Source organism: Poecilia mexicana, unplaced genomic scaffold (genome assembly GCF_051168715.1).
Source record: "Poecilia mexicana isolate PSO_F unplaced genomic scaffold, ASM5116871v1 scaffold_1, whole genome shotgun sequence".
NCBI lineage: Eukaryota > Metazoa > Chordata > Actinopteri > Cyprinodontiformes > Poeciliidae > Poecilia > Poecilia mexicana.
Window position 1 is genome coordinate 9,462,483 of NW_028263370.1, and position 23,185 is coordinate 9,485,667.

General features: G+C 41.0%; 1 protein-coding gene across 1 annotated transcript; it reads left to right on the forward strand.

Annotated features, from left to right (window-relative positions):
• Positions 1-16,661: 16,661 nt before the first annotated feature.
• LOC106919326 (uncharacterized) lies at positions 16,662-20,788 on the forward strand. The gene is made up of 2 exons (XM_014989587.2): positions 16,662-17,807; positions 18,001-20,788. The coding sequence occupies exons 1-2, from the start codon at positions 17,648-17,650 to the stop codon at positions 19,290-19,292; spliced, it is 1,452 nt and encodes a 483-aa protein (XP_014845073.2). The 5' UTR covers positions 16,662-17,647; the 3' UTR covers positions 19,293-20,788.
• The last annotated feature ends 2,397 nt before the right edge of the window (positions 20,789-23,185 follow it).

Sequence of the window (23,185 nt, forward strand, 5' to 3'; positions counted from 1 at the left end):
GTTATGAGCAGTAATTTCAGAAAAAGACAGTTTTACCCCAAAAAAACATTTTCACTCTGGAAACACTTTTTGCAGGTTTTTCTTTTAAGGATGTGACGGAAGGTTTATAAAACTGTGTCTCGGGTTAAATATGTATACAGCCTTTCCTATTCCTTCTAAGGAAATGCACCCAGAACATAATGCTTAACCACATAAATGACGGGTTCAGCATAAACCTGAATATGGCCATGCATAATTTGCATTAAGGTTAAATTATGTCTCATCTGGTTGCTGTGTCTCCTACATGACTTAGGTCAAACTTTAAACAGGACTTCTTATGGCTTTCTTCTCGTCAGAGTAAAGGGGGAGAATGTAAAATATGTAACACTTGATATTTCTCATCAAAAGAAGAAAAGAGTTGAAAACCCTGTATCATTTCCCTTCACTTGACCGTTATGTTTTGGATTATATTGTTCTGTTACATAAAACGAAAATGCTTCGAGGTTTGTGGCTGTAAAGAGTTCAGCTGAAGTGTTGCAAAGCACTGGATTGCAGTTCAGATTCTACATTTTTGAATGGTAGAAAATAAAAATTAACAAATATAACTGTTCCTTTTCCCTATTTTTTTTTCTTTCCTATTTCAAGCCTTGAAATTAAATTGTACACTTCCCCCCCGATGTAGAAGGCAGCTGTTACTATTTCAGCTGAGGCAGACAGTAGCTTCAATACTGTGACCTTAAGTACAGCAGCCTGATCATTTTTTTCCTTTTTCAAATGGCACATTTGAAGGCCTCTAGCTGACGTCAGTTTTTTTTTTTTTTCTTCTTCTGTTTTTTTTTTTTTTTTCATCGGTTTCCATGGAGCACGGTTGTTGTGAGGGCCTGGTGCTTAATTACCCCACATCAAAAGGCATGGAGTACATTGATGGCAAATTCTTTTCACTCCTTGACATGTGCTGGCATACATTCACACAGCAGGGCACACAGTGGCAGTGTTCCTTGTTAATGCTTTGCCATCGTATGTATTAAGAAAAAAAAAAAAAAAAAAAAACCTGTGGTACTGAGCAGCACTCAGAATGCTTATGTGACCATCGGGTTCCAGCCTCTAGACTTTCATGAATCCTTTGAATGGGCTAGATTCGCAGTTGTATCGCTGAAAGCTTAGCATGGTGCTGTAAGGTTGCATGGCTATAAATAGGGCCTCTGTCAGTTAGCAGAACAGCAAGTAGGCTGTGAAGCTGCACGCTGGTAGTTTTGCCAAATGTTTTACATTTCCCAGTTCCAGAGACTGGTTGTTAACTCTTCCCCGCTTCCATTGTTATTATTTTAATTGACATGAAAAACACAGACGTATGAAGTGAAATGACATGCTTCAGGGAGGTCAGAAAGGACCAAATCTCGGCGTTTGACCCTTTGACCCAGTGACGCAGGGAGCAGTATTCAGGGATTTCTACCGTGGATGAGACACATCCGTTCGCTCCGTTTTTGCCGCTCCTTACTCGTGCGAAATGGATTCTCCTGATTATAACTGCATCGGATTCATTTCTTTGAAGAGTGTACACAGTCTGTGTGACTAAAACACTCACTGCGCAATCCATCCCCCTCACCCGAGACCCCCTTTTTTCACAGGGAGATGGGATAATAGCCAAACGGCATCAGAGCTAACTAATGTGACTGCATAATAAACAGATGAGTCAGTGTTCATTTGCATATCATGTCATCCCATCCCAACCTGATCAGAGCTTCTGGACGGTTAATATTAGCGAGTGCTATAAATGTGCTTTGGATGCACTGACCAAAAAAAAAACACTGCTTCTGTTCACCGTAGATATATATATATTTTTTGTCTCTAATAATGGAAATCAGCATAGATATGCAGTTATTATAAAGCTGTCTAAAAGTGGGCCCCCCAGTCCCCAGCACTGACTGCTGTAATGAATGTAATTACCGTATTTTCCGCACTATAAGACGCACCTAAAAACCTTCAATTTCCTCAAAAGCCGACAGTGCGCCTTATAATCCGGTGCGCCTTATATATGGACCAATATTGAGCCACAACAGGTCCAGCAACGGACCTTACCACAGGGGCCGCGTTTCATTGGCTAATGCCCATTTTAGGTCACAGTGCAGCTACCACGTGCGTGACCGTCTCACAAACACAAGCTACAGTAGTAAACATATGCTAATGTACATTGTGGACCATCAAAACCATGAATGCCGACTTACCCAGCCTTGCAAGAACAATAGGCATCAGTGATCTTGTCCACAGCTATATTTATGCTGAGGGTGTGAGGATCTGCTGTTTTCCTCATCTATCGGTAGCTTTTAGCTGTGACGCGGAGGCATCCAGTGGCTCAAACACCTTGATGTTGTCCAAAAAAGATGACATGAACTTGTTGGTTCCCCTGTCCATTGCCGTGGCTGATATGTTGTGAAAATCCGGCAGAAATGCTACGCTAATTAACTCAGATCGAAATGAAAGACGTCATGTTTACACAGACATGCAGTAGGCTGCTTACGTAGTTGGTCCACTACGGTAAGCAGCCGCCAACTTCTTTTTCCCCCGTAGAAGAAGTAGTGCGCGGTGCATGCTGGGATAGTTGTCAGAACACTGGTTTGTTAATAAAGTTTGATAATACATTTAAAGGGGGGGAGGGGCAGGGGAAGAGAGACAGAGACTGCAGCGGCAGCTTGTCGGTTGGTCTGTGTTACCCAGAAAGCAGTTGGGCATAATATCGCAACACCAACACCGTGAGTGAAACAACGACTGGGCCAGCCTACTATATAAAGTACTCGGGGACCATTTCTTTATTAATGTGGATGTGTAATAATAGAGTATGAAGCGTCTATTCTATGCGCCTTATAATGCGGTGCGCCTAATGTATGAAAAAAGTCCTAAAATAGGCCATTCATTGAAGGTGCGCCTTATAATCCGGTGCGCCTTATAGTGCGGAAAATACGGTACTGGGAAGGTATGCTAGAGGGAGCTAATTAATAAGGCATTTGTGAGTGGGAAAAGTGGATTTTTCACTACAGCTTGGCTATCATTTTACGCACAATAGAGAGAGCTACTTAGAATTAAAGCAGTTATAAGTGGATAATTATGCTAATAGCTCAATTAGGATTTAAGATATGTTGGCAGGCTGTATTTCTGCGCGATCACTGCTCGGCTCTTGGACTGGCTCCCTGCATATGTGGGCTCGTGCATTCACAGTGTCTCACTTCAGATGTCCGATTCTGTGTCCCGAGGCCGTGTGATAATATGTGTTTTTCGAGTGTGACACAACTTTTTGCCTCAGATACGAATGATCCAGTGAACTTGTGCATCCTTGAATATGCAGTTTCTTTTTCCCCGTGCTTGTGTGGGCTACACCTGAAGACTTGTGGCCATTGGCTATTTCTTGGATCCATGCTTAATGAGATGACTGCATGTTAATGTTGTCTGTGAAACTCCAGCTTTGACATCACTGACCTCACCGGCCCCGCTGACATCAGACAGCATGATCCACGCCATGCTGGTAGCTGTTTATACTATGTGCCTGCTTGCAAAATGTGCTTCAGGGATCCAGCATCTCTGGATCTGTGTACTCTGCCTTTGCTTCCCCCCCCCACACCCACCCGCCCCTCAGTGGAAGCTTACTGTGTAGTACCAAACTCGCCTCAGCCAACATAGGTCTATGTATGTTATGTAAGGCCCACTATAAATAGGTTCACCCAGGATCTTTTGTCTTTACCTGATTCGCTCTTAGCCCAACAGTTTTTATTTCTGGAGAGAGCTGTGGAAGCCGGTGCAATGTAGAGCCGGCCGTTTCCATAGTTACTTTTGTTAGCTGCGAGCTCTTAACATTCTTCATCTGTTTCCTCACATGCCTACTGTTGGCTATTTGTTTGAATCTGTTTGTACTGCATGTCTGCGTAATGAGTGGACGTGCAGCAAATAAAGCAGCAGCAGAAACAGTTCTTTCTAATTAACAACGTATCTTTTATAAACACTGCAGTGTCACCCTCTGAGAGAAAAGAGCAACAAATAGAAATCAGTGTGGGTGCAGATGAGTCAGAGACCAGAATATGTAGACCTATTAACTTCTGCTGGTCAAAAGTACATGCAATTAGCTGCATGTTTTGCGAGATTCACTCATATCACCTCAAGTGCTATGAAGCAGATGTTTGCATTTGTCTCCAACATACAGTGCCTCGCAGAAGTATTAATACCTCTTAAACCCTTTTGCATTTTTGCTACATTGCAATTACAAACTCCATTGTATTTTATTAGGATTTGTGATAGATCCACACAAAGTAGCACAGATCTACACAGTGGTTTCCAACATTTGTTTCAAATAAAATCTGAAACGTGTGGGGTGCATTTGTCTAGACGTTTGGCATTTTATTTAGGTCTGGACTTTGACAGGTTCACTATGATATATGAAAACATTTTGATGTTAATCATTTCATTGCAATCCTGACTGTATTGTTTATTTATTTATTTATTTAGTCATGCAGAAGGTGACTCTCCATCCTGTCTGTTCCAGCCTTTACAGGTTTTCTTTCAGGATTTTCCTACCTTGACAAATCACGAGAGGTATACACAAACTGGACCTGATCAGATGGAGACCTAAGGAAAAACATGCATGAAACAAGAGGATCTGACAAAGAATTGTAAAACCTGTTAAGCTACACACATTGAGGGAGTGACTACTGCTTTAATAATTGGATGAATCTTATTACAATATGGAAGCATCTGGGGATGAAGAAATTGAGGAGTTTTTGACATAGAATAAGCACAAAAGAAACCCAGACTTTAGGGAAAGTAACAAAATTAATATACCAAAACATGAGAGAAATGAAAATGCAATAATAAAACTTAAACCTATGAGTAACTAAACACTGAGTTATTGCGACCCTGACAGTATTTAACTTTACACATTTTTTCACCAACTCTGACCAGCTGTGTTGACTGTTGAAGGAGAGCATCCCCACAGCATCATACGTGCACCGCCATGTTCTGCTGTAAGGCTGACGTGTTCAGGGTTATGGGCAGTGTTGCTTATAACATTTTGCTAATGGAATAAGCAGCTACATTTTGATCTCATCTGACCAGAGCAGCTTTTTCCCACAAATTTCCTGTGTTCCCCAAATGGACTGTGACAAATGGTAAACAGGACTTCTTACTGTCTTCTTTCGACAACGATTTTTAGTATTCCACTTCTGTACAGGGCAGATTTTTTTGAGTGCAAAAAAATAATTGTCCTCTCCACAGATTCTCCCACTTGAGCTGTGAATCTCTGCAACTCCCCCAGAGTTATTATGGCCCTCTTAGCTGCTTTGTTTTCTCTCCTTGTCCAGCCTGCCCGTTTAGACCTACTATAAATGTCTTTATAGTAGGTTTGCCAATGTGCCAAATCTTCTACAACTCAAGTGTGGTTTCTGGGATGTTGAAAGCTTGGGACATTGTTTCATTAACTAACCCTTTAGCTTTAGGTTGTCTTTTTTTTTAAAACCCTCTACTATTTCCCTAACGTTTGAAAACCATGCACTTCGTTATGTTGCTCAAATTCTGATGGCACATTGAAGTTTCACTGAGGTGGTATGAATATTTTTGCAAACACTGCGCCATCAGTCTTCTAATAGTAAAAATTATTCCGTTTGAATCAGTTGTGCAGGTCGTAAAACTGGGGGGGAAAAAAATAAAAATCAGATGCCAGTGTTTATTTCTGCGAGTTTTCTCTGCAAGTTGTTCAGGCAGTTAGATAACACCAGGTGCAGAAGTTGGACTGGGCCCAGGTTTTGGACTGTCAAAGTGCTGCAAGGTGGATCCAGCACAGAAAACAGGGCAAGGTGGGAGCAGCGTGAGTGTGTGGAGGAGTCTGGGAAGGATGAGGGGGATGTGGGGTGGGAGGGGTGTGGGGGGGGGCACGGTTAAAGAAACACTGGGTCACTCCAGCATCACAATCCTACAGCTGAATTACGGGTCTCACTCATCCGTGCTGTAGAACCAAACAGTGCTCAGGCGGCTGGGGACCAAAGTGGGCGAGCGCAAAAGTATTTTTGGCACACATGGGAAACCTGCCACACCAACCTCATCATCATCATCAGTAGCAGAAGCATCGGGGCCTGGTACCGGGCTTCCCTAACCCACTCCCACTCTCAGAGGAAGAGCGGGAAGAGAGAGATGTTCCCTGAGCAGAAGAACCACGCTTCCGCTGCTTTTATTTTTCCTGTTTGTGCTTTATTCCTTTCGATTGCCCAGTGTTTGAATGATGATGCAGTATAAATAACTGTGCAGAGCCCACCATGACAGAAAGAGAGAGAGACAGAGAGAGAGAGAGAGAGAGAGAGAGAGAGAGAGAGAGAGAGAGAGAGAGAGAGAGAGAATAACGAACTTGGCAGCTGAGGCGAGTTCCTTGTATTTATAGAAAGTCGTGTTTCCGGCAGAGGTTTCTGCGGTTTTAGCAACCCCAATCCATTTTTGCGGTGCCTTACAGGCTCCTATTGTGTTCAGGCTGAGATTGAAGATGTTCCCTCGTTTTACGCCTTGGGGGCAAGATTTGACTGCGAGACGTGTCAGAATGTGATTTGGGGGAGGCAGATGGATTTCTCAGTCTCTGAACAGACCTGATTTCAGAGGACCGATCCAGAAAAATTTACTTTGTAAGACATTAGTCAAAAGTACATACTAGCACTGGTGGCTACATGTGAATACATGTGAATACATGTGCGCTCCTTATTGGGTCCTGGGTGTATTTTCCCAAATTAATTTTATTTACATATTCTTGTAGTAAATGTTTTGCAGATAAAGTGCTGTAATTTTAAGATGATTGTGTGCTTGAAGTGTGGTTTTATTTTTGCTTTTTTATTTGAAACAACAATGTCATCTTCTGCATCTCAGTGGATTTTTTTTTCTTTTATGGATTTGATTCTTTCATTATTTACTCTCAAACAGTGTGGGCTGCTAAGTTGGTTGACAGCAAGCTAAGGCATGGGAATATTCAGAACTGACTGCACATTAAAATCATTTTGAAGTAACAACAAAAACCTCATAATTTAGATTAATATCCAGTCAAATCGTTGCTGGGCGATCACTCTCAAGGACTGGACTTGGACACCCCTGAATTAAAGCCATCCACTGATTTTTTATTTATTTTTTTTTTTTTTACCCCAAACAGATTTGTAATTGGTATTTGTTTATTGGAACCTGTTGGAAACATGTGGTAAAATCTTAATAATAATTTCATTTAATTTTAAAAAAAAAAATGACAGACCCTTATTACGGCATATTTTTTTCCACAGAGGGGGGACAAAAAATTGAGAAATGGCTCATTTTTTAAACAAAATCCACCCTTGCTGTTAATACTTTGAATGCCAGTGGGATAGCACTTAGATTTCTGTGACAATGATTCTCAAGCAGAGGTTCAGGCAATTCGGTGGTATTTCGGTTGACTTTAGTAGTATTCGGCAGACAGTTTGGTGTAATCTGTTTGCAAGTACTTGTTCCTGGAAAGGTTTAGTCCCAGTTTCATCTCGAAGACTGAACTTATGTCTAGTTAAGAGGTTATCCTTACCATTAGCTTCCCATGTAATTCTGTTTGATTCTCATCTCCCTCAATTGCCAATCAACAAAAAGAAGGAGAAGTTATAAACAAGGAAGTAAATTTTTTGCACTCTTTTAAAATTGCAGTTTGCCAATAGCAGGAGAGGAAGTGAACAAACCATTAAATCTGTGTTGCTCATGCTTCCAAATATTGAGCAACTAAAGTGGGAGCAAGAGGAATGTTTAAGAAATCTTATTTTAATCAGATCAAATCATTTAAATCTTCAACAGAGTCCATACCTCCAGCAAATAATGGTCTCTCAATAGCCAATTTTCAAGATTGTAATGTAGAACAAGGGGCAGTTTGTTATAACTCAAGAACAAATAGAATTTAGCAAATACACCATGTTCACATTTTGGATGTTAAGTCAGAAAATACTTTTTTCTGACATCACTTCTTAATCAACTGGTTGTCATACAGACACCATGATATGGTTGTTATAGAGACCTGGTGGCCCCAAGATACCACGCCACTCAAATTAAAAGCGCCACATTGTTGCAGTTGTTTACATAAACTCAAAATAGCTTATGGTTATCCATTGAAATGCATTGTCTTCACTAAACTAACAAATATATTGATTGCACAAAACCCCAGTTCTATCTCACATGCAGAAATCTCTGGGCCGGATCCTTCATGTTGCAGCTTTAATCCTAATAGGCTGCCCACAAGCAAAAAAAAAAAAAAAACTCCCACTCCTTCGACAGAAGTGAACCTTAAAATATCATGGTCAGTGGGTTACATGTGCAGGGTAATGAAAAGTATTTCCCTTTTTTTTGTGGCAAAAAAAAAAAAAAAAATATTTACCTTTGTGATAAAGCCAGCTTTTTTCTTATTTTTTTCTTTTTGCGAAGATTCGTGCAGACGTTTGTTGTCCCCTGATTCTTGGTTCTTAAAAATCTGTAAATCATATTCAGCACACGTAGTGACTGACAGACAGATTCAAACACGGTGCAGCGTGAGAAACAGATAAATCCATATTATGCCCGTGCCTCCTTGAAAATGCCTCTGTTCAGTCGAAGTGTCAAGACATCTTTTCTTTAAAGCGACGTTTCATCTCCATTCCGGCGCTTTGAACCTCTTTTGAAGGGAAGCTTGCTAAAAGATGGAGTCGGCTTCGCGTGGCAATGCGTTCCATCTCAACCCATTAAGCTTTTCTCTAAGAAACAGGAGCATTTTGTTCAAATGCAAAGCAACAAGACAAAAGCTGTCATTTGGCTTTCACAGGTGTGGCGGTTAGCCCTGCACTATAATGTCAGTAAGTGCTAACATTACGTAAATCCATTACTTAGTCCCAGCACTGTGGCATTTCATAGAGGAGAGAGGTTAGCCACACTGTAGTTATCATAACAGCGTCCCGTGATCTGAACTCTGTGTGATCAGATTGGTTTTAATAGACTCTGGATTACTTGGAGGCAGACCCTCCAAGCTAAACATCTCTGGGGCTGGAATTAGAGTGCAAGGCTGAGGTGAAAACCATTTTTTCTGGAGAATGTCACAGCTTCAGTGAAAGAGCTTATGTGCTATTATCATACTTTGCCTTAAAAAAAAAAGATGACAGTAGGAACTTTGAGGTCCTTTGATGCATTTTTTTCCCCGCTGCTAAGTATTGATGGAAAGCGCTAAATTTGAGAAGTTGTTTCTGTCAGCTGCACCAGACAGCCTTTCTTTAGTCCATCTTCCCAATGATCTTTTTTAACATTAGTCCTTTAATTCTAGCTCAAAGCATAAAACCTGCATCCACCGAGGCCTGAAGAAGTGAATTTCTGTTGACGATTCTTTTAGCTTGATGCAGTTACTCTTGTGTGAATGTGCAATTTGCTGTTTTATGGCTACCGTGAAGGCTGCGGTGAAGTACAACCTCAGTTCTTCTGTTTTTTTTTATTTTACTTTTCACAACAATTTCTAGGTGAAAATATGTTTCAATCTTGATCAGTGGAGAACTGGGGTAGAACCCGGAGAGGTCACGAATTCATTACAAAAACGTAAAGGACGCGTCAGATTGAATGCAGATGAAATTAAGTCTGAAAAATGATCAAGAACTAAACTAATTAACTCTAATTAAATAGAGTTCATTTGTGAGTAATTTAGCTGTTCAGGCACAGCCTTCGATGTTTATTGGAGAACATTAGACAACAGAGTGTTTTAATAAGAAAAGGAGAGTTCAGGGAGAAAGTTGTGGAGACTTAAAGAAGGGTTAGGACATAAAGCAACATCCTTAACATTGGACATCTCACAGAGCTCTGTTCAGTCTATCACCTGAAAATAAAGAATATGGCTCAAGTGGAAACCTATGAAGTTACAACCATCCACCTAAATGGACAGAGGAGAGCAATCGTCAAAGAAGCAGCCAAGAGGTCCATTGTAACTCAGAAATCAGTTCACAGGACAGTTGTTATTCATGCACTCCACTGTTGTTTTCAAGAAGAGTGGGAGGCAGAAAGCCATTGTTGATAAAAAGCCATATGACGCCCTGCTCGTCGAAAGGGACTCAAAAAATATGTGGAAAAAATTTTAACATGCACACAAAAATACTGTGCTAGGCCGAACACTAACGACAAGCATCACCAGACCTAAATCCAAATGAGAAACTGTGATACAGATCAAAAACAGTAATATACTGCAACACTCTTGAGCCTCTCTGAGTTTGAGTTATACGCAGGGAGAGCGTGCAAAAACCTAGACGTGAAAGGTTTTGAATCAGCGAGTGAACCCAAATGCAGGCAGCACTTTTTACATTTGTTTTTGCAAAAGTAATGAAAACATTGCAATTTCTTTCACTAGAACACACTGTGCTCATCTGTCAGGCAAAAATCCAGTTAAACGTGTCAGGGTTCAATAAGTGTGAAAATCCTCTGCAAGACAATTGCGACAGAACACAATAATTCTTCCCTAAAATATTCTAATGCTAGTCACTAATTTGTCCCTGGTTTACGGTTTCATGATTGTAGGATTAGTTTACTTTATGCAACTTCAAGAGGTCACAGTTATTGTTGATCTGCTAAAAAGCAGACACTGCATGCACTTAGCAACAATGACTTCTAGAACAATAGTTTGTTTCAACAATGTCAACCTTGATGAAATATTAATTAATAGGATTTTTCTGCTGCTGGTGGTGCAGCACCAAACATTGTCGCCATTAAGGTAGAACAGTGAGTTCTACCTTAATGGCTGGCTGACTTTTCCATATGGACCTTGTGTTGCTTTTCCTTCTGCTGACCTATAAGGCACTACAGAAGGAAGCTCCTCTGTATTTATCTAACCTGAAGCCACCTTATGTGCTCCCCAGACTCCAAATATCATGTTTTATCATCTGCTTTTAGTCGTCTCCAGATCTAGACAGGAGAGTCTGGACCTTTGCAGTCAGAAACACAAAAATCTAACCTGGAAAATCTATTTGTCTTCGTTGCTCTTTATTCACATTGAAAGCAGATATTTTCTGTGTGTTTTCGTTTTCTATTTTACTGCTGTATTGCTTTTTGCAAACTTTATTTGCTTTAAGGTTTTGTCTTTTACTGTCTTTGCTCTAAACTGCTATGATCCCTCTACTGTTAATACTAGAGGTGTGCCGATCGATCGGTCACCGATCATAATCGGGCCGATTTCCGTGAAAAAGTGCATGATCGGTGATCGGCGATCATTGGCTCTTGTTGCCGATACCGATCACCTGCTTCTCATTTCGCAGCCTGCCTGTGCAGCTGGTCTCCTTTTTCCTTCACTCTGCGCAAACGCGCAGCAACAAATCCTAAGCGATGCGGAACTATAACGCACTGAGTGAATGGGGAAGTTTGCGTGTTGCGGCGGAAAATTGAAGCAGGTCAAAATGCATCAACATGACGAATCTAATACAACATAAAAACAATGCCATACTTGACAGAGTTTGGCTACATCGAGGCTCACTGCAGTAAATCAGACATATGGAGGATCAGACAGCAGGTAAAGCAGCGCACAGCTACAAACACTCACCCGGATTAGCATGACGGTCAGAAAGCTAAACAAATAACCCGCAAAATTATTTAAGTCTTCGAGCTGCGATGTAAGACGCTGGTTCTGCTCTCGCTGTTGAACCGCTGCTACGCTACAGGTAGTAATATCTGACAGACGGAGCGCCGCTTCTGCTCCACCTGGTAGTGACTCTCACACCGAACCTCTGCTTAAAGCTGCAGCATCTAACCTAAAAAAAAAATACATTTTACATACGTATTAAAACTTTCGCTGTCCTAACATGAGACAGATAATCTCTGAAAATTAATCGATCTCCTCCCTGATCTGCATAATTACTCCGCTCAGTCAGAAACAGCCAATCAGAGCTAGCAGTAATCAGCTAGCCGCCATGCTATCAGGAAGTTTTCATTCAGTAACTCTGGATTGTTTATTGTAATGGAACCTGTTTTTGCCTTTGAAGGTTAAGTTTTATACTTTAACTTCTTGGCAATGTTGAGAGGTTTTATTTTGGCTCTTTGCATTATTTAGCCTCTTCAGAGCCTTCATATGTTATCAGTCTGTTAAAGATAGTATTATCAATAGCAGTACAATTTGCACAATGCCTGTTTTGTTTAGTTTTCTTTTTGGAAAAAGTTATTCAAAACAAGTTTTTGTCTAAATTAAGGTGAATTCATGGTTCCTTTTTCCATATAATGTAACTGGTAGGGTTTATGATAAAAAATAAATAAATAATAATTATGTGATCGGTATTGGTGATCGGTATCGGTGATCGGTATCGGTGATCGGCCCTCATGGGTGATCGGTATCGGTATCGTCAGGAAAAAACCTGATCGGGACATCTCTAGTTAATACTTTTTGTACACATTTTTTTTATGTGTAACCTTTTGCTTCAGCCGTTCAAATATCGAAATGTTCGCCTGTTTCAGGACATACACAGATGTGACTTCTACTATTTATAAATGTTTTTAAGCTTTTTTTTCCCCACATTGAATTGAATGTGACAGGCTTTCAAATCGTTCAAGCTCCTTGTGCTTTATAAAGGCTCAATATTTCCCCTTACTTTCAGCTAGAAATGCCATTCAAACTTTCACTGGGTCACACTTAGACATTACCAAATGTTTCAGGTTTTTAATCTCTTTTACCGCTTTTTTTTTAAAATCACAAGTCAATGTCATATGATTGTTATTTGATTTTATTTTATTAACTTCAGCTAATCCCCAACTACAGCTGCTCAGCTGAACTTCTACTTTCTTCAGTTTTCATTAACAAAGTCTTCCATATGTTATGTTAGGAGAACATTAAAGCTAAAGTGACTAAGTCAGCCATATGTTATGTTATGATGCCTCTGACGCTGGATCTCAGAGGCATCACTGGAAGTGAAGTTACATCACTTCCAGTTCAACTTGGAAGTGATGTAACACCAAGTTCAACTGGTTCTAAAGTTGTAAAGTTGTGTGATTCACTATTAAGAGGTCTTAAGTGCAGTGTGTAAACATAGTCTATTATTGAAAAACTGTGGTGAGGATTATTTTTCTGATCTCTATTGGGCCATGTTTCTCAATTCCAGTCCTCAGGTACCACTGGTTTAAATGGTTGGATGACCTCTTCTGCATGCCAGACGCTTGGTGTGTGACGGAGGGGGGGACAGCTAAAATATGCTTTAGTCCCTGAGGACCAGAATTAAGAAACAATGCAATGGGGTCATTTTTTATGACCCCATTTTTTATATATATATAAAAAAAAAATATATATATATATATATATATATATATATATATATATATATATATATATATATATATATATATATATATATATATATATATAAAAAATGACCCCATTGCATTGTTTCTTAATTCTGGTCCTCAGGGACTAAAGCATATTTTAGCTGTCCCCCCCTCCGTCACACACCAAGCGTCTGGCATGCAGAAGAGGTCATCCAACCATTTAACTCAAACAGATCCCAGGAACAACATCAGATATCTCAGTCCAGAAATGTGCAGTTCTAGGCACAGCCAAGATACTGCGCAGAACCCTCAAGCTCCCAGGCCTCTGGTAGAGGACCCGAGCTCAGAGGATGAAAGAGACCACCCGCGGAGGGTGAGAAGGGAATTTTTTATTTTTTTATATATATATCCTGTTTACAAATCTATTTATCTATATTATATATACAGATATATGTGTTTATAGTTATATAGATATATCTGAATGTATATATAGTACTTGCTCACAGGTTGAGTCCAGGAATGCGATTGTTTTGTACTTTTGGTTTGAATTGATTTAACACAGAATAATGCAGTCTGCCTGAGCAGAGAATGACAGGAGCCATTCAGTTTAAAAAAAAAAAAAAAAAAAAAAAAGCAAAGGGTCTGTGTCCTGCTGGTTCATGTGTGATTACATGGCTGAATGCAGCACCGGCGCTATCCGCGGTCCTGAACCTCCAGCCGGTGCAAGAGGTCTGCTGCAGAGAGCCGCATCCTATGAAAGAGTATCGACTTTTTGTAATAGGAAGTGTGACCACGGAGTGCACCTGGCAACAGATGCTAAATAGAAAGGAAAAAACTGCTTTGGGGGGGTTGAAATGTCATGTGAACAGTTGGGTTCAACCACTGAACACCTCAGGGGTGTTATCGACTCCCTTCCATGCTTTTAAAGGCCAAGGGTTCATTCAGACTGGCTCTGCAGCCACTCTCCCTGATCGCGAAGGCCACCACAATTTCCAGCAGCACCTTGAGGGGGAAATGAATTGGAGAAAATAAATTTAGGCAGTGGACTGTCTGAAGTGGGAGAGTGCTGAGATGCATCTAGGAACTGAAGTCTGGCTGATTGTAGGAATAAAGACAGAGGAGAGAAACTGTGAATTGGACTAAAGGTGGTTCTGAAATGTGTATTTGGTGCCAACATGTTTTTGTTTTTTTCTCTTATGCTTACAAATATCCTAGAATATAATTATAGCTTTGGGTTTTCTTGTTTAGTTGGTCTTTTGATCTATTTATTTTATTAATCTATCTCACTCCATTTACTCCCTTCATCTTTAATTTAACTGAAGATCTCATTGAACTCAGATTTTTTAAAGTGTGAAGTATTTTACGGTAAAAATGACCCTGGCAGCCATGCATGTAGATCAGGGTTGAGCAACATATTTTCCTCAAAAACATTTTAAGGATTGATATGACTATTTCTTGTTTAACAGCCATTCTGCTCCCTTTTATACATGTGGTGCTCACAGAACCTTCCACACACACGCAAGGAAAATTTAGGGGTCTATAGTGTCTTCAGTACATAGTGAAAAATAACGCATTTAACTTGATTGTGCTTTAAAATGGGCCTGGAAAATTATGCTGCCCCATCAACATTGTCCCTTTTCCTTCCTTTCAGAGCCACTTCCTGAAAAACCAACTGATTCCATCAAACATGCAGAACAGAGAACATTTACTGTCATGAATAAAATCCTTAAAACAATTAAATTGTTACTCAGTGTCTCTACATGTGGGTCAGACATTTACCACAACCCGTGACATTGAGTCAGATACTCAAGGAAAACTTGAAAGAGGCTACCTGAGGCAGGACAACACTGACATCTGACTGAAAATGTGTGGCAGGATGGGAGAAAGTTAAAGGGCTATGAATACTTCTACAATGCACCGAACACAATGTTTTGAGATGAAGATTTTTCTGAGTTTGTTTATTTTATATTTTAAGACATCTAAAGGTATGAGTTTAAACATTCTGCTTGTTTCCCCTGCAGATTCCTCAGTAAAATGACTTATGTATCTATTTATTGCGCGGTATTCATATTTTAAACCCTACAGGCAAATACAACTGCAGAGACTCTCTCCATATTGCTTGCCGTAACATTCCTCTGACAGTCCAGATAAAGATGATCCATGTCTCACACCCAGTGGCTTTAGTTTGCCCTTGTATGTGCTATGTTTATGACATGTAAAATAATAGTCAGCTCAGTGGCGTCAGTTGTAGTGAGACTTTTAATCTCGCTTTTCTATTCTTGCCATCCTTTTGCAACCTGGCAACTGTTTTTGTGAACTGAAGGCTGGATGCTGAGTCATTTCAGAACTATAAAAAAAACAACTTGGAGGCTAATCTTTACACTATAATCCCCATCCGTCTCCTCAGTAATGATTGGATGCCTTTGAGCAATCAACACTAAAATACTATAATGCGCCTATGGGGGCTGATATTATCTACCTGGACCCCATTAATGTTTTATTGGGATTTTGTGTGACATACTAACATAAAGCAGCACATACTTCTGAGGTGGGAGGAAAGGGATCCATGAGCAAGTGTGACAAGCATTTGCACGCAGTCGATACTATGTAGAAGCACCTTTTGCTGCAATAAAAAGCTGCATATCTCTTTCAGAATTTTCACATTTGGATTATTATCTGACCTTTGACCTTTCCACTGTAGCTCTGGCTGTATATATGTTTAGAGTTGTTGTCCTCATTGAAGGTGAACCCTACTGCTATTCTCATGTTTTTTTTCTTTTTCTTTTTTAGGAACTGACAGGCTTTCTTTCATGTGAAATCATCTCCACCATTTTCCCATCAACACTGACCAGGTTCCCCATCCCAGCTGAAGAGAAGCATCCAGCCACAGCCGTAACATTTTACTGTGGGGGGCGGGGGTGTGTGTTCAGGATGATGTCCGGTCTTGGTTTTCTGTCATGAACAGGTTTTTGAATGTTTAAGTTTTCATCTTGTCTGATCAGAGCACCTTCTTGCGTGTTTGATGTGTTCCCTTCTAGGTCCTCCAGCAAGTTTCCTCTATATATATATATATATATATATATATATATATATGTGTATATATGTATATAATTTTATTTTGTTTTCTCCTCTTTAAACTATAAATTAACCTGACAAAGTCCCATTGAGAGTTAAATTTCTTTCAGAAAGATGAAAGATGGCCTGGCCAAGAGGTCCACATACATACCATACAATTTAAGATCAAAATACGAATCACAAACAGCAAAATTAAACAGATAATAATTCAAATAATGTATTGACACCACAGTAATATTTAAAGGGTTCTGCTCAATGGATTAGTGTAATCTAAAAGTTAAAATAAACTATAACCTTTCAAGCTAAATAAAAAGCAATCCTGACAAAGACAAAAAAAAAGCTATGAAAGACTTCAAACTGGAGCAGAGGTTTACCTTCAAACTGTAGTCAAATGACTGAGAGTTCAGCGTGTAAATTCTCAGCAGACTCGACCATAACATAAGATTCTTGTCTGCTTCTCCAAATCGTGGTTGCTTTGCAGCTGTACCCCACTCTTTCTATCTTCCTACAGAGATCTGTGAGATCTTCAAAGCTTGGTTTTATCATTGACCTGCCTTGGATTTCTCCGAAACATTGTCTCTTACCTCTTTGCTGCGATCCTTGATTTGTATGATGTTTCTCCGCTGATGTTCTCTAACAAACCTTTGAGGCCTTCGCAGAACAGCTGAACTCATACAGAAAATTACAAACAGGTGGACTCTACTGAGCAGATGACGACTGAATGGCAATGGTGTCTAAGTGTGAAAGAGGTTTAATAAGTAAGAGTAAAAATGATATTCTAAGGTATTTCATTGTCTCAGATGCCGTAACAATGCAAATAGTTAATCGTTTATGAGAGAAGACTCGTCTTTTCTGTGGAGAGAAACACCAACAGTGGCCGCCACTTGTTGCAACGTCAGACTCCATCTCTCTCCTATCTCCCCGTACAGCAGGAGGAGGGAGGGAGAAGTGGGGGACTCCGTCACATCCTCTGTCCACATATGGGCATGAAGTTTACACGCAGCGGGGAATCCTCTCACTGGAGCCGATGAATGGGGAGGAGGGTCCGAGGGAGCTGCCAAAGTGTATATAAGGAGAGAAAGGGGAAGTCGCTGATGTGAAACCCACAGCAAGCAAATACCGAGGACCGGAGACGAAACGGAATACCTTTAATTGAATTTCTTTTTTATTCTCACTGCTTTGGATCATTTGTTTTAAAAGCCATTTAAAAGGTGGGTGGATATAAAACGGTGATCTACATTATTTGTTTCCCCCCCCCTTCCTCTTCTTTTTGTTATTTTTTTTTACACCCTTTTTTTTATTCCTTGGGAGAGACGGACTTCTCAAGTGCATCATTATGTTGAACAATATGGATTTGAACGCGAAAGATTCTTTTTATCCTCAATTTGAGAATTGCAACAGTTCTTCCCTGGGAATGGAAAACAGCGTGCGGAAAGACAGCAACCAGGAGGTGTTCGTCGATGCAGAACGGGGGGTACCTGCCCAGTTTGGCCACGGTGAGTTGCTGGTTCATAAACCCCTCTGTGCATGGCGTTAAATATGTAGATAATGAGTATTTTCAGAGAGGAGTGAGACTTTTGTCGAGTCGGGATTTATAATGAGACAAGCAGGTTTATATAAGACGCGTTTTTTTCATTTATTTATTTATTTATAAGTTATCTCTTTCGTTTTTTTTCCCTGTTTCAACAGAAGGAACCCCTGCAACCCTAAAAACTGAGGCTTCCAACTCGGAGTACGCTTTCAACCACTGCGAGTGCCCAAAAGACGCATACACCCCCTCCTCCTCCTCCTCCTCCTCGCTCGCCTACTCCGGCAGCTTCTATGTTGAGGCATCTCAGGGAGCGCCCTGCAGCACCGAAACACTCCTCAACATGATCACCGAGATCGTGGGCATATCCACGCTGCCGCTCTCAGAGGCGCAACAGAACGGCAACTGCAGCCGGGGGAGCTACCCCTCGCCCGGGCCGCCGGAAAGCAGCTCCGGCGGCTTCGGGGACTCGAAGAGGCAGCCGTACACCTGTTCTGGACCCGACCCAGACCAAACCCCGCAAGACGGCCAGGCCCACCAAGACCCGTCCACCTCCCAGTTCGGCTTTCAGAAGAAGCCAGAACCAAAGTCGGAAGCCGCGTCCTTCCCCGTTGTGGTTAAGAATGAGTTTGAAAGCAGCTGCTATGAGTGGGGGAGCTTTAACAATAAGTCTGACTGTTTGGAGACCACTTTCCACACAGAAACATTCCCCATGTCCAATGACTTCCCGCCTGACCAGCAAATGGACGTCAAGGACCTCTTGGAGACCTTTCCCCCAATTTGCCCCAATCCAGACATGGAGTTTAAAGTGGAGGAGGGCATCAAGCAGGAGCCCTGTTTCTCTGACACCTGTTCTCAGAGCTACTCCAGCCCCCTTTACAATAATTACCTTCCACCTCCACCAACCATGGGCCTGAAGCCCTTCCCAGAGCCTCCACAGCCATCAAACCAGTGCGACCCTCTCTACACATCTCCAGCCTTACCCAGCACCATAGACTCCATCCTGTACTCCTCCCTGCTGCCGGACTCGTTCCCGCAAACATACACCAACCGCACGGCGAAGCCCCCCGGCAGCAGGGCGAGGAAGAGCCCCGCGGCCTCCTCCCACGGCCCGGCCAAGGAGAAGCCCTTCACCTGCCCCATGGAGAGCTGTGACCGGCGCTTCTCCCGCTCCGACGAGCTCAACCGGCACATCCGCATCCACACGGGCCACAAGCCATTCCAGTGCCGCATCTGTCTGCGCAGCTTTAGCCGGAGCGATCACCTCACGACCCACACCAGGACTCACACCGGGGAGAAACCCTTTTCCTGCGACGTGTGCGGCAAGAGGTTCGCCCGCAGCGACGAGAGGAAGCGGCACGGACGCGTTCACCTGAAGCAGAAGGAGAAAATGGAAATAAAGCCGCAGGTGACCGCCGGAGCATGGCCGTTCAGTCTTCCTGAGGGGATATGAAAGTTGCGCCCTCCCCCCCTATTCCCCTTGCTTTGTTCTTCTTCTGTTTTTCGGGGGGGAATAAGATGTTGAAAGAAGAAGCCAGCCTGAGTCGGTTTTGCTTTGCAAATCAGTCTGCAACCTCAGAGGTTCTTTTTTTTTTTTTTTTTTTTTAAAAAAGAGAGGAGCAGAGAGAAAGAAAAGAGCCTTACAGTATGTTGCTGCTGACTTTCTGCAGCCAAGCCAAAGCTGCACAGGTCGGCTAGCAGACCAACAGAGACTTGTTGCTTCAACTTTCAGAGGTGCCAAAGCCTCTGTGCTCTGCACTGCATGACTGGCCTGTTTCAGCACCTCTTGAATCTGGACAGCTCCAGCCTCCATTTGCCTCAGAGCCATGGTTGGATTGCACTTAACAGATTATAAATGATGACTATCTCCATTTACAGATTCCTTATTTTCTGCTTTTAGCATTCGTAGAGCAATGATTTTAGCCTATGTTTTCTTCAAAAACAAAATGCATGTTTGTTTCAATGTTTTCTTTCCCTTGACTGGAATATCAGCCACTCTCAGCCCCTCACATATCGCAGTAAAGTGAAGGGGTGTTTTTTGTTTTTGTTATTTATTTATTTTTTTTTACATGAATGTATGGTTTTGACCATGAAGCTGTTCATCTTTGATCAGTTTAGTGTTTTTATCTTATTCTTATCATTTTACCGTCAATGTTTCTTTTGTCACTGGTCTTTGTGTTGTGTTACAATTGTTTGGATTATTACAGTTGTGAAAGATATATCATAAATGGGAAATAAATATATTTGTATCACTGTACCTCTTTGTATTTTTATAGATTAAGTGTATATTTGACAATTAATCCTAAGGTGAAATGTATTCTCAATCATAAATAATGTCTTGATAATTTTTTTCCTTTTTTTTTTGAGGGCTATTATTTAGTAACAACATTTTAAATGTTACAATTTGATATGAGAAAAACCCTTTTCACACATCATTCTTTTATTGGTAAGATAGAGAGCGTTGTCTCACTGAATTGTTGATCTTGATTTCTAATGCGGATATGTACTCCAGTAAATTAGGCGTGTTTACAGTTTGTACAGAATTACGTTCAGGCAGGCTAGAAGTTCCTAGCCAACCACATAAACATTGCTTTTGAGTAATCCGGTAGCACACATTGCTGCGAGTCTTTGTTAGACTGTAGAGTAAAGGGTTTTTGACTTCTGGTATCTTTTGCTGAAGGTACTGTTTTGCTGAAATGTTCACTTTAGCAAAAAAAAAAAAAAAAAAAAAAAATAAGGAGGGGAAAAAACATACAATAAAAATGTTGAAGCGTTTGGTGAAATTGTCACCAACAGGTTATTGCAAAAACAAGTAATTTAACTCGCCTTAAGTTATATTAACTGTTCAAGAAAAGATTTTGTACATAGATGATTTCTACAATATATTACATTAATATCGATGTTGTTATTTTTATTAAAAGTTTATGAATAAAATAAAATAAAAAACTCTGGAAGCTTTGAGTTTCTTGTGTGTATGCCTTGAAAGAAGCAAAACAAAAGCTTGCATAGCTACCTGCTACCACTTCACTCCAATCCGTGCCACGCCGCTCAGAGACCCCCCCTGTTCAAGCTCCATGCATGAGTGTGTCACTCCCCAAAAATACACACTGCAACAGGCCACCTGTGGCTCCTCACTGCCGGCCCAACTTTAGGCATCACTACTCCTCTCTGTGACTCACAGAGAGCGAGGACGTATTTCACGTGAATTCATTTTCATTTCTCAAAGATTCTCTCTTGGTGCAACACCGTGATTGCCTCTGTGATTTTGTTAATCAGGTCATTTTCCTGCCCTGTCAGGGAAACGATCTGAAGATTCATTTCCTTGTCTCCTCTTGTCAAAACTGCACTTGGATTCCTGTAAATGCAGGTAATAATATATGTGCTTTGGTCTCTCCTGGAACTTAAAAGCTGAGTGAAAATTAAGAAGAAGATGAAAAAAAAATAAGCAGGCTTTTATTTGATGTATTTAAGCTACAAGGCCTTGCATACGTTTTCAATTTTACTATGTTATAACCACAGACCTTGCTGTATTTAATCCAGAGTTGTATGTGATAGGCTAACACAAAGTAGTGCATCATTATGAAAATGAAGGAAATTGATACATAAAAATCTCAAAAGTGTGGCAGTAACCTTTACTCTGATACCCCGGATAAAATCTGATTTACCCATTCAACTGCAAATCCAGCAAGAAATGGCCGTCCACCGAAACTGACAGCCTGGCCAAGAGTAGAGCTGAAGCCAACCCTCCAAACATTGAACATCCATGCATGTCTTTGTAAAAACTATTTCAGACTGGCCAGTTCAGGTCATTATTGAGACATTTTAGCTCAAAGATTCTGTCCAAATTTAAACGCAAGAAAAGTGTCACAAGTCTAGCTTGGCTGGTCCATTTCATGAACCCCAATCACTTTTCAGCTGTTTGGATGTCAGAGTACGTTGTCACATTTTCACTTTTTGAGCACAAGTTTAGGTTCTGTTTACAGAATGTATCTTTGTGCAAAGAAAAGGAAAAAAAAAGCTTTTTTAGACTTGACATAAGAATGCATGGAGTAAAGTACAGGACAGTCATGGAAGAAAACCCATTAGAGGCTGCAAAACACTTAGGACTAGGGTTAAGGTTAGCCCTATAGCAAAACAATGTCCCCAAGCAAAATGCCAGATCTAAAACAGTACAGTTTAAATCGAAGCATATGTTTGTCTTACACACTGGAAGCTTATGCTCACAGACTCTATGTGTAGCTTGCAAAAAAAAATTTTTTTGAAACAATTTGGAAAAACTGTGTGCACACGTCCAATACTTTATTTAAATAATACGGGGAAATCTTGTGTCTGAAGAGCCACACACTGAGCTTTGTGTGGCTGTTAAGGGCAGTTAAAAGGAGGTGAAGTTTAAAGTTAAAGCTATAGGAATGCTTTTGCAAGGCACTGTATATGTTTCAGCACACAGTTCTATTGTAAAGTGTACCTGCAGGAGATTTTAGGGCAATTATTCAAAGGGGCTTCTGTTTTGTTCAGCATCTTTTTCTTTTTTTCTTTTACGGTGCCAAGACCTTCCAGTCTGTCCCTACAGCTCATACAGGCATGTATAAGAGGGTCTCCACGGCGGTACGTAGGACATGCATGTGTCCGTGACGCAGTCGGCTGGCAGAACACTACACTGCTTGCCCACGTCAGTGCGTAAGTGCCTGAGCTGTCTGTAGCTGACAAACATACTGTACCAGTGTGAAAATGCAAGCTGCCACATGGAGCACTGTGAATAGTATGTACCCATCTTCTGCTGTCTATCATTCATCATCTCCTACAATAGCACAGAGCCCAACCGGCATCAACAGGCGCTGCCTTTATCTGTGTTATTTTAGTGGCAAACATTTCCCAGTGATGGAGCAGATGAGATTTTGAATTGCAGCGATGTGCAGTCACAGTGACCATTATCCGCACACTTGAAGACTGAAGAGGCATTGAACTCTGGCTACTGATGGAATTTCTGCAATTGTACATTTGGTGAGCTCAAATTCACATTTGCATACAGTAAATGGTCCTTGATGTATCTGCGGTACGGCAGTATATGTTTACCCTGTTTTAACAAAAGCCCCTGATAGAGACAAAAGACATAAATCATTTCCTTTCAGCAGAGTGACATTTATGGCTTTTGCTCCTGTAGATATGCAAAATACCTGAGGCCATTAAGTAATTTTGCAGGAGCGCTGAGAACCAGGCTCTCTAAGAAAGTGGATCGCTGCGAACGGTGGCATATGAAGTCCATTAAATCCTTTGCCAAGGCATTACTAATGCTAAGATGTTAACATTAGAGATGTTGCAACAGGGTGTTTATCGGAGGTAGTCTGT

What these genes read in the sequence shown, in the direction of transcription:
- LOC106919326 (XM_014989587.2), top strand. Translation starts at nt 17,648, where the DNA reads ATGTTGAACAATATGGATTTGAACGCGAAAGATTCTTTTTATCCTCAA. An exon ending in ACCTGCCCAGTTTGGCCACG is followed by an intron (nt 17,808 to 18,000) that starts GTGAGTTGCTGG and finishes CTGTTTCAACAG; the next exon opens with AAGGAACCCCTGCAACCCTA.